The sequence below is a fragment of the Xiphophorus maculatus genome, chromosome 9 (assembly GCF_002775205.1).
Source record: "Xiphophorus maculatus strain JP 163 A chromosome 9, X_maculatus-5.0-male, whole genome shotgun sequence".
Classification (NCBI taxonomy): domain Eukaryota; kingdom Metazoa; phylum Chordata; class Actinopteri; order Cyprinodontiformes; family Poeciliidae; genus Xiphophorus; species Xiphophorus maculatus.
Genome location: NC_036451.1, coordinates 13,677,939 through 13,692,094, shown reverse-complemented (window position 1 = coordinate 13,692,094; position 14,156 = coordinate 13,677,939). Strand labels below are relative to the sequence as shown.

The following is a 14,156-nucleotide window of genomic DNA, read 5'->3' as shown; positions in this document are numbered from 1 at the left end:
AGTAAAATGTACTGTACAAACATTAGCCTTTTGTTTTTATCTTCTCACTTATTTTGAGCACTTTATATTTTAAAGGGTCATACAAACCAATGAAGTATTTGGGAGTGTTTATCATAAACAATGTTGATAGAGATCATTTACAAGAAGGCGGAGCTCATAGGAATCTTTATCGGACCGCTCCTCCTCAAACTCCTGCAGCCCATTTACGTAGTACACCGGGCATTTCGACAACAATATCTTAGACGCCATTAAATCTCGATATTTCACTGTGAGTTTTTACCGTTCGTCTCTCCTCACCACATTTTCTGGACGCCGCTCTGTTTTTTTCCATAAATAAGTTTGTCGACCGTGCTTTCACTTTCGGTTGATACTTGTAGGGTTAGAGACGCTGTGAAGTCCGCCACATTAATGCCATCCATTTTATTTTAGGTTGGCTGAAAGTCTTATGTTGTGAAAACTGGATTTTTGCATTATCAGCCAGCTTTTATTGCTGCTATTTTTCCAGGCGTGTAGAGATGGTCGAGTGGCTAGACCCTTATGACATGCTCAACTATGATTCAGTTGCCAAAACTATGCGAAAGACGATAACGGTCAGTTTATATCTATTTTTATACAGCATTTTTTTTATTTAAAAATGAGTCCCAGCGTTCATTTTTCTCTGTATTTAGACTGAGCCACAGTGCAGTTCCAGTAGTCAACATGTGGAGGATCTGCAGAGACAGGTTAGTGCTTCAACAGGGTGCATGCAGAAACACTGTTTAAAATGCTCAAAATAAATAATTGTGATCTAAAATCTGTTGGGGTATACACACCTCATCAACATTAAAATGTTTGACATCAAAAATGTTTGAGGGCTGCATGGTAGGGCAGGTGATGTGACGGTTGCCTTGCATCATGAAAGTCCTGGGTCATAATCTTGGTTTGAGGTCTTACTGCGTGGATAGTTAAAATGTTTTTGCAGTAGTTGCCTTTATTCATCAATCAAATGTGGGACAGCAGCCAGGTGAGGAATAACTTGAGGAAGCTATATCCCACATTTTGACTATCACATGGAGCGCTGCTCAGTCCATCATCTGGAAGCAGAAGAGCAGGGATGCTTTTCCTTATAAGGGACAGGGAAGTTAATAAGAGTTGAAGGTGAGATGGATAAAGCAAACATAAATGTGCAATCCTGCTTTCACATTTTTATTTTACATTAAAAGAAGTGGAAACTGTAAGTGAATTTAGGGATTACTAAAAGAACTACACATAAAACATTGTTTAAAATGTATTTGAAGAGTTTTGTTTATTTACTAAGCGTAGTTTTTAAAAACACCACTTTGAAGTCCAAATTTAACTAAAGTTGTTGTCATTTGTCTTTTTCATGTCTTAAAGAATAAATGTTCCCCATCTCGTTTACCTGCTATTGCCGCCCTCTTTTTCCAGATCGGGATGCTTGTTTTGATACTGTTAGCCATCACCTGCATCCAGAAGACGTTTTCTGGTTCTCTAATCGTTTGGACCTTGAAATTCATCATGGTGCTGATCGTTTACTTCCTTGTCAGTATTCCTTGGAGTTGGTTATGTCTGTACCAGGTAATCCAGAGCACCTTTGGTTCTCTAGCTTTGTGTTTGGCTGTCATACAATATTTACAATATTTAACCGTTAAATGCTTTCAATGTTTGTTTAGGTTGCCTTCTTTGAGCATCAAAACATCATCAGAGAAACTGTAAACCTCAATGAAGAATGTAAAGGAATACAAGAAATGGATTGGACCGATGGCTTGAAAGGTAGGATTGCACTTATGAATGCATAGCAATGCAAACTAATTAAGTTATATTGATTTGTTGTCTTCACTTGTTTAAAAGATTATTGAGTGTTATAGAGTTTCTATATCTTTGAATCCATCCTCTCTGTAAATGGTAAATTCATGTTGGAAATGGTAAATCAGGTGGTTCACAGGTGAAATGCAGCAAACCCTGAAAATGTTTTTGTATTACCGTAAATGTTGTATCTTCCAAAACTTTAGTGGGAGGAGATTTTGTGATATAAGTCAGGTTTGAAAGGAAAACCTGTTTTCGATTACATAGTATTTAAATGGTGTAGATGATGTGATTTAAAGTTGTGTAAGATCGTTTTTGGTCAGGCTAATTAAACCATTTTCATGCTAATCTGCAGAGTGGTTCAGAACCAGCAGGCCTCTCCATGACGACCCCTGTGAAGATTACTATGCTTTTTTTAGAACCAATCCCCTCCGTCTTGTACGTCTAACCAAGGTGGGTCACCTGGTGTGTCTTTGTGTGTCTGTTCTGAAAAAAAGACAGTAAGATCCATTCTTACAGCTATGACTTTGTCCTGCTAGTTGTCTGTTTTGGAATAGTTCTGTCTCTAATTGGATAGTTATGTTTATTTGTTCTCAACATTATTTTTTTGTTTAGGTAGTAGAATTTACCTTCTGGATTTTAATGAAAGACCCACTAAGACACTTTGGGGAGGGTATAAGTGAGCTTCATCGAGCAATCCTAAAATATCTGCCAGTTACCCTTCAGTTTCCAGTCTTCATGATCATCATGCTCATCATTTTGGTAATGAGAAGCCAAGGTTTCATGAACACAAATACACAGCTCTGGATATATGATCACGTCACTAATATTTGTGCTTTATTGATACACAGTGGTTCATGAATCAAAGTGTAGAGCCTGGCTCGCAACACTACACCAAGACACCAATGAATAATCTGCAAGATCTTCCTTCAGGAGTGAAGGATGGTGATCGGGTGTCTGCGTCTGACCAGGATTGTGACCAAGCTGTTGATAAAAGTCTTGTCGATAATGTGGGAAGTAGCATCACTGCAGAGACACTGGGCTGTGTCGAACCTCAACTTAGAAAAAACAAAGAAAATGTTGAGGCGATTGAGAATCTCTCTGTTAGTTCAAGGTTCACAAACCAGCAGAAGACACCTGAGAAGTCTGCTGCCAACACTGATGAACCAGACAGCTTATGCCCAGTCAACGTGAATCCTTCACAGGCTAATCTGGAGGTTGGTTCTTTTGAAAATTTATAAAACCATATCAAAGTTCTTAGTTTTATCTAATTTAAGAAACATGGGGGGTTGGAAACAAAATTCCACATTTGATATGCCATTTGCTGACCGGAGATTATTGAAAGATTAACCAATTTTGATCTCTGACTGATTGACTGATGCATCTATTTTTTTAATAACCATTTATAATGTGTAATTGAGAAAATAATTCATAAATGATCGACTGATGCATCTATTTTTTTAATAACCATTTATAATGTGTAATTGAGAAAATAATTCATAAATGATCTTGTTTTCTTTTATAAATTTAACATAAGGTGCTTTTTGTTTTTTATTATAAATTTGGAGTTGTTTTATTGTAACCAATTGTAAACCCATTTCTGCAGGACAAAGAAGACTTCAAGGAAGACGACACGTCCTCCATGTCTCTAAGAAACTCTTTTAAGCTACCGACTTCTGTTGAGGAGACAAATCCTAGTGGATTAGACTCCAAAGCAAAGTTTGTTGTTCAGAAATGATCTCCATTTAACTGCTTGACTCATATTTTGATAGTAGAATCGTCTTGCGAACAGTAAAGTGGCTCCTCTGTGATAAGTTGAATTTAGGTGCATAAAGACACCTTGCTCTTTTATCAAGAATGTTTTATTTTTCTTTAGATACAAAGGAAAATGTTCCCCGATTCACAAGACTTAATGTTACCTCTGTGATTACTACTAGCTGTATTACATTTACAAGAAAAGACTTTTGAAGAAACAATTGAGCAATAAACAAAAAATGTTTAAATAATCAAAATAAATTAATCTCAGTATTTTTATTTTTAAGAGAAAATAATGTATTTTTTGTTGTGAGTAATGAGTCTATAACACTCATTTATTGCACAACTCATACATCCAGAAACACTTACATGGTAGACATTTAGGACTATAAAGAGAGTTAGAAAGTTACAAATGTTATTTTACAAAGATTTAAAAAAAATACTTTATGCTGAGGATGTTAATCAGTGATTCAGCTAGATTTTACATTTTAGTGTTGTTTGTGGTTCACTGGTTCTCTGTGATTTTGTTTTCTTTAAGAAGTGGACATTTATACAACGAGATGAAAATATTTTTCTGTGAAAAATGACTTTGAATGTGTATTTTTGTCCGTACTAAAACAACCAGAATTATCTGGTTGCCTGGAAGTTTGTTTTGCTGTTCATCATCAGGCAAAATTCAGAAATTGGTGAGGCTTTTCAGCTATGGTTGACAGACGTTTTATTACAGTGTATCTAGAGCAATCTTGGTCTTCTTCTGCTGAAATAGACCTGAAATGTGAAATTCTGCATTATTGTTATTTTAGCCCATGTAATACTTTAGTATTATTTAGTATTATTAGTATTAGTATTTAGTACAGTTTTGAGGGTTTTGTTAATTAACTGGAGTTATTGTGGTAGTAATTAAAGCTTAAGTTATGCTTCTACCTCAGCAAAGCATTGCCATGTATAGAAATTGTGTAAAATAAATCACTGAATTTAATAATTTGGTTCAAGCTTCTCATTCTTGATTGGAATATATCCTTTTTAGTGTCACTCTACATCAAACACAATGAGCTCAGTACTTGAGCAGGAAGAGCAATTTTATATAAACCCTGGTACTGCGTTATTTTTCCTGTTTTTAAACTTTATTGTATATGACTTTTAAGACACTACCTAAAATGTTAACAACTTAAACTACTTTTAATTATTTGTTTAAATTACACTGTGTACTTACATGATTCTTATCTCTTGGAGCTGCTCAGTATATAAAAAGAGGAGATGAGGGTGTAATCTTAATGGTTTAAATTGAGGTTGAGTTGTTTGGGGCTCTATAAAATATTTGCTTTCCAATTCTTCTTTTTATAACTTTTGTCATTGTTACTATTTCTTCAGAAATAATCTAATTCAGCCAAATTCAAGGTTGATTTAAAAAAATAAATCTAAATCTTTAGTTTCATATTGTGAAAATGTACACAGCCAGAGCCGGCCCAAGGCATAAGCAAACTAAGCAGCCGCTTAGGGCCACCAAGGGGCACCCTCAGTGGTGCTGATTTTTTATTTTATTTTTTGTAACAATTTCTATGTCATTATAATAACAAAAACACACAATTTTATCATAAAATGATTTGTTTTTACAATAATATATATTTGATGATGTATGTGTAGGGCAAAAAATTGCTCTTGGGGGCCCCTGGTGGCCGTGGTAGGTAATTTGAGCTGCTGTGCAATGTGTGGTGCTCATCCAAGGGTCCAAAGCTCCCGTAGAAGATAAGATGGCAAACCAAATCAATGTCTCAAAAAGGGACTTATCCTTCAGGGAGGGAGAAAAGAAAGAGGAAGATTAGAAAAAAGCCAAGATAAAGATATGTTTTAATATGTCTTGGTAATGTAATGTTTGTAAAAAAGATTTGTGAAGCTGCTAATAGAAAATTAGCTTTATAGCTACCTTGAACGGTTCAGTTCAACAGCCAAACATTTATGCTAGGGTCTTTGTGTGAAGCTGAGTTTTAAATGAGTTGATTCTCATGGTTGGTTCTGTATATTTCTGAGGTTTTTTAGCTTCAAAATGGCGTGTTTGATAACGTTTGATAAGAATAATTAAAACTTCTCAATTTTTGACATTGTGTAGCAAATAGTTTTCCATCAGGTTACATGGCTGGTGCATCAATATAACAATGAGCTGTTCTAAACTGTAGTTGGGGATATGTTGTTTTGCTGCTGATCATTTATGTGGGTAAAACAAACAATATTTCTTACATCAATTTTATAAGGTATGCGAAACTTCTGATAAAATTATTTGAAGGCTCAGAATCAACCCGGCACCAGTACTAGTCCACATTCTCAGTGGAGAAAAACTCACCTGGTGCAAATTAAATCTTTAGCTATTGGAGTTACACTTAAGAGAAATTAATTTAATCATAGAATGTCATGATTGTAAACATTCAGATATGACCTGGTGGGCCGGTCTGTCAGTCAAACCTCTCACTGCAAAGCAGAAGAGGACAGAGACTGATTTTTAAACCTTTGCTGACAAAAAATAAGATCAGTGAATAAGATGGGCTTCACATGTAAGTATCGGCCAATTAAATATCAGCCAATCACAATTCCTCAAAATTAAGGAAATTGGCACCTAGAAATCCACTGGCTAATAAATGTATTCTATATTATATATGCATAGGATATAATGTAAACAGCACTATCAGAGATGCAATAAGTTTATAGCAGGTGTGCGAATGATCTAATATTCTAACTGTTGATTCCAGCTGGTCCACATTGTTAGCAGAAATAGAGGGCCCCTCAACCAAATTTCGCTTAGGGCCCCATAGAGGCTTGGCCGGGCCCTGTCCAAAGCAGAGGGTGGAGCTAATCCGATATCGCTAAAAGGTATTTACTTCCTTGTAGTTTTCGATGTACTCTAAGAGCCATAATTGCATAAACTATATAACCAATTAAAGCATTTTAATGGTTTGTCCATTGACTTCACATTTTAAAAACACATCTGAGAAAGCAATCAGTGGCTTCTTATTTCCACTTTTTTGAGAGACATCCGTTTCAAATCTTTTTTATGACAAACTGCATTTCCCACAATCCCTTTCACTATCCCTTAAACTGCTTCCGGATTTTATAAAGTAGCCGAAAACGGATGTCTCCTACTCCCTGCTGTTGTGCTGCTTGAATCGTTTATGTGGCGGTAACTTTTACTTTCGGTAACGCAGTAATGTTTTTAAGTGAAGACATGAACAAAAGTCGGTGTCTCGATAGACTGTTTGTCGTTGTAGCTGTATCCTCGACATAATTGCTTTAGCTCGTCTTCAGGTGGGCTGGAGCTGCTGTTTAGTTGGTCCTCTGCACATATGGACAAAATGCTGTTTTTACTGCTGCTGTGCTACCTGTCACTGCCTGCTCGGTGTCAGGAGGCAGACGACGACTGGCTCGATCCTTACGACATGCTCAACTACGATTCCAGCACCAAAACGATGAAGAAACCTCCCGAGGTTGGTTTAATACACAAACTCGTTGAGTGTTATGAAAAATATGGTGATGTCTCTGGTTCTGGTGCCGTATTCAGCCTGTGGGTGTGTTACTTCCCAGCCAACAACCTTTACCAATGTGGCCACCAAAAGAAGAGAGTACGTCCAGGACCAGAACCAGGCTGAGCTGACAGCCTGTAGTCACCAGGTGGAGGATCTGCAGAGACAGGTCAGCGCTCACAAAAGTCACTTAAATGTTATTGTAAAATGTTCACTTCCCTTCAGCCTCACAGCAGCAGACACTAAAGATGGTATGCTGGATTCAGAAATGTGTAAAGAAGCATAATACCAAATATTAAAGAATTAAATACCAAACGACCTTTCATGTATTTTTTGAATGAGTAAACACATGAATAAAAATTGTAAACCATTTTATTTTGTAAACAGTAATCTTAAAATTGTTGCCTTGCAAGAAGGTCCTGGGATTGAATCCTGATTTATTCATGGAGTTGACATTATTCTTCCTGTGCATGTGTGGGTTCTCTCTGGGTACTCCAGCTTCCTCGCACAGGCCAAAAAACAGTAATGTTTATATAATTGTACAGAAAGTCATCTGTATAAAATGTAGTTTTACTTTTCTTTAGATTGAGGACCAGAAGAAGGCGATGGCCCTCATGTCACAACAACCTACCTGCAACCCAGTGTTCAAACGGTTCCTCAGCAGGCTGTTGAAGGGGATACAAAGACTCGGTGTGGTGGGTCCTGATTTAATACAAGACGTTATAAATCATTATTATGGTATCCGTTTTAACTGGATACCATAATAATGTGCTTCACAACGTTCAGGTTGTTTAATACAAGAAGAAAAAATAAATCAAAATAAATGACATATGAACAGTTTTAGTGAGATTTTTATGTTAAGAAGTTAAAAAATATTTTAAACGTTCAGAAAATTGGATAAAAATGTGAAATCAGAAGATTTTTAGTTACATTTAGCTTCAGTTTCCTGTACAGTAGCTTTTGGTGTTTTTTGTATGAATGAACCCAAAAAGCTTATTCACACACTAAACCAAACAAAAACAAGCAATTTTCTGTCTTTACTTTTTTAATCTCATCAGCCAACTGACTCGTCGGATGTCTTCTATGATGCCAAAATCAAGCTGTCCAAACAAGCCATGACTGAAATTCAGTCACTTCTGGAGGGCGAGGATCGATGGAGAACAGGAGCTCTGGACAATGCACTCAGTCAGATTTTGGTGGACTTTAAACAACATGATTATGAAGCTTGGAAGTGGCGTTTTGAAGACACCTTTGGTGTGGAGCTGGATACAGTATTAAAGGTATTGATTTTATTTTGCATGTACAGTATCTTTAGTAGGTTACAGGTCAGCTGGCCTTGTATATCTCGTAAGTAAGTCAAAGGTCAAGCTTGCAGTCAGATGATTTTTTTGTACCTTTTCTTAACAAACATTAACCAGCAATAAAAGTACATTTCTATATTGTAACTGAGGTTTTAACCAAGTGTAGTGTTAAATAATAATAGCTAGGCTGGCTAAAACCTTCTAAGTATCTTCTATAAGCTTTAGGTGTTAAGTTATTTATGTTAACTCTTATTTTTTTCCCTGTGTTCCAGATCATGATACTTGTTCTCATTATATCAACCATAATATGCACCCAGCTGTGGTCAGCTGTCTCCTGGTTAGTCCAGTTCAGGAGGATGTTTGCTGTTTGCTTCTTTGTCAGTATTATCTGGAACTGGTTCTATCTGTACCAGGTAAAAATGAGCTCTTTCAGATGTCTTGCTGTTTTATTTAACTGCCATTCAGAGCTTTGAAATGATGTGCTTTTCTTACTTATTCAGACTGCTTTCGCTAAGCACCAGAACGACATAGTACGGATGGAAAACGTCAATGAAAAATGCACCGGAGTGAAGAAAATTGACTGGAGGGATAATCTAAAAGGTAAGCCATCAAGCATGATCACACATATTTGATGTCCTGAAAGTCGGATCAGTTGGTTCAACTTATAATATTTGCCCAGTTCAGTAAAAGAAATGCACTTTTAACTGTTGCAAGAATTATTATATTATTATTCTACAGAGTGGTTCAGAACCACCTGGACTCTGCAAGATGACCCCTGCAAAAAATACTATGAAGTCCTCATGGTTAACCCCCTCCTGCTGGTGCCTCCAACCAAGGTAGGCCTTCATGTTGATGAATGTGTTAATGTTTGCAGAGGGGGTAAACAGACCTGTTAAAACGCTGAAAGGATTTGCCTAGTTTTATGTAAAAGCTTCCTCATGCTGCAAGGTTATTCACATTAGCAAAATCATGACACGAACCGTAGAACCTGTGCAGCAAGTCTTTACATGTGTTGTGCTGTTGAAACGTATTCCTTCCCTGACAGATTTCTTTTTTTGTCTCACTTAAATGTTTGAAATCACCTAAAAAGCTTAATACCAGACAAGGAAAAAATAGTGTTCAATAATAGTAGAAAACAAAAACATGCAATAATGTTGGTGAATGTTAAATATATTCTTAGCTAAATCGTGTTTTCGTATTCCTGCTTTGAGTTAATTGCAGACAGATGTCTGACTTTGAACACTTTTATCCAGCTACTAATTGAAAGTTATTTTCATCTTAAAATGTTTTTTCTGTTGTTGTTTCACTTGTTAAACATCAACTTTCACATGCTATGTAACTTGCGTTATTATAATGTTTAATCCTTAAATACTTTATTTTTTAGGCTATTTCAGTCACCATCACAACCTTCATCACAGAGCCGCTGAAGCATTTTGGGCAGGGAATCAGTGAGTTCCTCAGGGAACTCCTCAAAGATCTTCCAGTTACCCTGCAGATCCCAGTCCTCTTAACTATTGGGCTTTGTATTTTGGTAAGTACACATCATCACACTTAGTAATAAGATAAGGTGAACAGTAAAGGCAATGGATCTCTTGACGGGTATGTTTGACTCCCGTCCAGGTGGTCATGTATGGAAGTGTGCACGCAGCCTTTCAGCATGGCATCATGGCGCCTTTTCGCCGCCCTCGAAGGGATCCACCTCCTGCAGGGCTGGAGCATAACCAGCGGCCTCCTCCCAGGATTGAGAACCTTGACTACCTGGCTGGTGGAGACGCACCTGCTCATGCACCTCCACTTGCAATTGCTCAACAGCCCATCCCACGGCAGCAAGGTAATGACGCGAGGTCGGACAGGAACAACATTCACCGCAGACGACCCAACAGGGTCAAGGAGGAAAGAGCACCAGTCGGTGTGGAGACTCTAAAAGCTGCAGACCCTCGGTTCAGCGAGGATGAACTAGATGGTGAGCAGCATGAGGAAAGCCTTGAAGTGGAGAACACTAATGCTAACGCGGGGTCTGAAGACCAGCAGGAGACCCGGGAGGAGGTAGAAAAAGAAAATGCTGCTGCTAAAAAAGACCAACCAAAAAATCAACAAACTGATTCAAATTCATCACAAGCAAAGAAGAAACAGATACAAACAAAGCAGAACGGTTCTAAAGAAGAACTCAGAAGAGACGTTACAATAGAGCCACCCCAACCAGCAGACATACAGACTGATGTCCAGGTGAGTTGTTTTTAATTTGCATCAAACTAGTTCAGATTAGAAGGTTATCATAGTTTTTAAGTGTCCTTTCACGTGTGAATTTTGTTTCACCGCTGCAGTGCCATGCTGGCACAAACAGGAGGCTGAATAATAACCTGCAACATAAACTGGTAAAGATCTGGGTTTTTGGAAGTTTTTTTTGTTTCTTTAAAATCATTGTTTCTGCTTGCTAAATGTTATGACGTGTTTGTGAATGTGCTTAGACATCAATTTTTAGATTTATTTTTAAATGCATGTCCACATTAGGATTAAGATCAGCTGGTGTTGGTCATTTTTAACATATCAGTATCGGTCCGATACGTAATAAAAGTTTGATATTAGTGACCAATATTTATTTCTATATTATTGACGTTTGTATAGTGTTTTGGGAGGGGAGTTGGTCATATTGTGTTTATTTCATGCAATAGTGATGCAGTGCAGGATTGTTATACGTTTCACTGAAGAAGAGATTTAATGTCAGTGGTGTGGTCATTTTTTCATTGTGTTGAAATACTGAAATATATTTACTAATAAAAACAATATTGACAAATAAAGGTTACCAGCAATAACAGCAATATTAATATTTGATAGAAAATACTTGGTGCTTATGATCAACCATCAATCAAACTATTTTTAAAAGACTCTAAATTACAAATACATGGCTTTTTTGTGTATACGTCAACACAGCAATTGCTGGATATGTGATCTGATATCCAGGGTTTCCCCCATGTATTATAAGTCTGGTGGGCCACCAGGCTTTACTTGTGCCCCCACCAGGCTAAGCATTGTTTATTTATTCAAGTTTTTTTTTTTTAAATGTTTGCGTTTTTTACAACTTTATAGTTGGTGTTCAGGTAATCTTCCCGTCTTTCAATAACACATGATTATCAAGTGATATTTTAAAATTTCCTGACAACTTGAAAAAATTTTTTAACTAAAAAAAAACCGACCAGACGCTCGATGAATAACTGCCCTAGCAACCAACCACCAGGCTTAGCAAGTTTTCGGGGGGAAACCTTGGATATCAATTCAGCTACCAGGTGTTCGCTGAAAGCTCCTTCATTATCCTGTACATGTGCTTCTTGTCTGGCATATTTCATCTGGAGGGAGGATGCTGGTTCATAGTGTTGTTTGTTTTTAGTTTTCTCAAAAGGCCTCTTGGTTGGTTCAATATTGCAGTGCTGTTGTTCCACCACACGAGGTCATCAGAGATGTAAACTTTTAGAGGCTTATTCACTCTTCCTACTGAAAGTGTGCTGCTGGTAAGCCGATCGTTAGCTCCAGTAGTCCGATATTATCTTGCGTATTTTATCCTCACTGAGCATCATAAGCACTCCTATATTTCTTCCAAAAGCTGAGCAGTCGACACAGTCAAATGGTTGCATGAAATTTGTATTTCCACACAACTTTCGTGCAACAGCACAAACCACCTAAGTGACACCCCTCCATCTTCAGTGTACGTCATGCTCAGAGTTCCCCCTTTTCCTCTCTGCATCTGCCGTTTTGCTTTCACAAGCTAGTCACAAAGAAAGTGCCACATTGTTTTTTCAGACAGCCGCATCCTTTGACAACAGCATTGCAGTTTCCATCCAGGAGTTTTACCCACATGACAGTCTTTGTAGTTATTGAAAAATTGCACATGTAAACATACTTCCTTGCTGTGTCAGATAAACACTCCTCAAAAGAATCAAAACAGATAGTAGAAGTGGACTACTTGAAGCAAATATTAGCATTGCTGTCCAAGCGCATTTCTGCATTAAACATGGGCACAAATCTTTGACCAATCACACAACACATCACACGGAGCTGTGTGCGAAATAGTTTGATGTTATAAGGCCTGACGTTATATCATGCCTCGGTGCGAACAAAATGGTGCAACTTTTGTGATGTGGCTACATCAATCAGAGCTAATTTCAACATTTTGAATGAATCATGGGAGAGTTTGTTGTTGTCTGCACCAGCCCTCTAGCTTTTTGACTTTCTCCCTTTGGTTGTTTTATGGGAATGATAGATTAATTTAAACTACTATAATATCACAAGCAAATTTAATGACTATGTCATTAAATTTCATTAAAATGAAAGTTAACATGGTAACAGCATAAATGGCGGTGGACTGATCACACACCCTTGAGGTATCCCAGCATTGGGGGATGATGGAGTTAGCGATGTGTTTTCCAATTCTAGAATACCAGAATCCAAAGACAAGTAGTGGCATCTATTTGCAGCAGAAAAAGCGTCTCCATTGGGCCAATGTATACACAAGCTGCGTGTAAAACTTAAATGTCAATCTTGTCCCTGCAGGACCCAGGAGCCTCAGGAGAAGAACAGAACCACTCGATATCACTGACAGGAATAGAGACGGTTGGAGTTCCTGTTCAGGAGACGAATCCAGCAGCAGAATGAATACTGTTGATCAAAACAGCAAGTTTTTTACCCGTCAGTGACTGGTGCTATTTGGTCTTAGAGCAAATGGCTTTTAAATGTTGAACTGTAGATATTTATTCAGCCGTGTAGTTCATTTTCTGCTTTGTGCTCACATTTGTTGCACGACTTCTTGTTTCTTTGTATGGTTTTACTTTGTCTTTTAAGGTAAAAAGAGTAAAGCACTGAGTTACACAGAAGCCTTTCTTCAACACCATCAGGATGACGGGAATTTCAAAGCTGCGCTGTTGATCACAGTTTTACATGTGGATAAGAATGAGGCCACTAAAGTTTAATTAAGGCTAATATCAGACTTAAATTTTTAATTGAACCTCCAAATAAATGTTTTTTTTTAATTGATGAACCATGTCTTTATGCAAATAAAATTAATATTTTTGGATGTGTATTGTATTTGAAGGCTCAAATGGTGATATTGTACCAAGCTGCTTTTACTGATTAAAAGTATGAAGCTGAATATTTTGAAGAAAGAATAAATGTTTGCATTAGAATTTGATTAATAAAAACTAGGTGGAGGGAAATGAAAGGTGAGTTTTATTTTAAAAAATCAGCACATAAAAAACTGAAATTCTTAAAAAAGACCTAAGTGGTGGAAAATGGACTCAACAGTTTACAAACATTAAATAATTTTCTACAGTCTGTATTTATAATTGAACGGATGTAATTATTGAGAGCGATATAAAAAATGTTATTGAATCTGAAATTTTGGCTGTATTAAAACAGCCAAAATAATTATTCACTTTTATAGTTGATCAGAATTTCACATTGTTTACCTCACTCTGGGTGTAACCTTTGGCAAATATATTGGCCCCCTTGAGGTTGGTTTTCCACACATATGGTTGAATTTAAAGTGAAATTTTTAAGATATTTAAAAAGATGAAGAAATATATATATCTGTAATCTACACCTAATATTTATTATTGAAAATAATCCTAATGTTCAGTTTATCAAAACACATGGCTATATTTTTAACAAGCTAGAGACATTTTAAAGGGAGTTTCATGTCCTCATACCAGCTATAATTTAATCTTCAAGTTACACTTTCATACTGTGACAGTCACTAATCCCGTGTTAAAGAGAGGAATTCATCAGCATGTTCTACGCA

The 14,156-nt window shown here is 36.9% G+C and overlaps 2 protein-coding genes across 4 annotated transcripts; both read left to right on the top strand.

Moving 5' to 3' along the window:
* The first annotated feature begins 167 nt into the window (after nt 1-167).
* LOC111609673 lies at nt 168-4,524 on the top strand. 2 transcript variants are annotated; one of them, XM_023339225.1, is made up of 9 exons: nt 168-268; nt 506-590; nt 669-722; nt 1,426-1,575; nt 1,671-1,770; nt 2,159-2,256; nt 2,419-2,565; nt 2,655-3,020; nt 3,410-4,524. In XM_023339225.1, exons 2-9 carry the CDS (start codon nt 516-518, stop codon nt 3,539-3,541), a joined length of 1,122 nt encoding a protein of 373 aa, XP_023194993.1. In that variant the 5' UTR covers nt 168-268; nt 506-515; the 3' UTR covers nt 3,542-4,524. The 2 variants fall into 2 exon arrangements, with proteins under 2 accessions (XP_023194993.1, XP_023194992.1); XM_023339224.1 differs by having other exon boundaries at nt 189-590.
* A 2,122-nt stretch (nt 4,525-6,646) lies between these two features.
* LOC102221642 (chloride channel CLIC-like protein 1) lies at nt 6,647-13,504 on the top strand. Of its 2 annotated transcripts, XM_023338899.1 has the most exons (11): nt 6,647-7,031; nt 7,129-7,236; nt 7,652-7,762; nt 8,126-8,347; nt 8,641-8,781; nt 8,869-8,968; nt 9,107-9,204; nt 9,753-9,899; nt 9,989-10,594; nt 10,693-10,743; nt 12,914-13,504. In XM_023338899.1, exons 1-11 carry the CDS (start codon nt 6,891-6,893, stop codon nt 13,013-13,015), a joined length of 1,827 nt encoding a protein of 608 aa, XP_023194667.1. In that variant the 5' UTR covers nt 6,647-6,890; the 3' UTR covers nt 13,016-13,504. The 2 variants fall into 2 exon arrangements, with proteins under 2 accessions (XP_023194667.1, XP_023194668.1); XM_023338900.1 differs by lacking the exon at nt 10,693-10,743.
* The last annotated feature ends 652 nt before the right edge of the window (nt 13,505-14,156 follow it).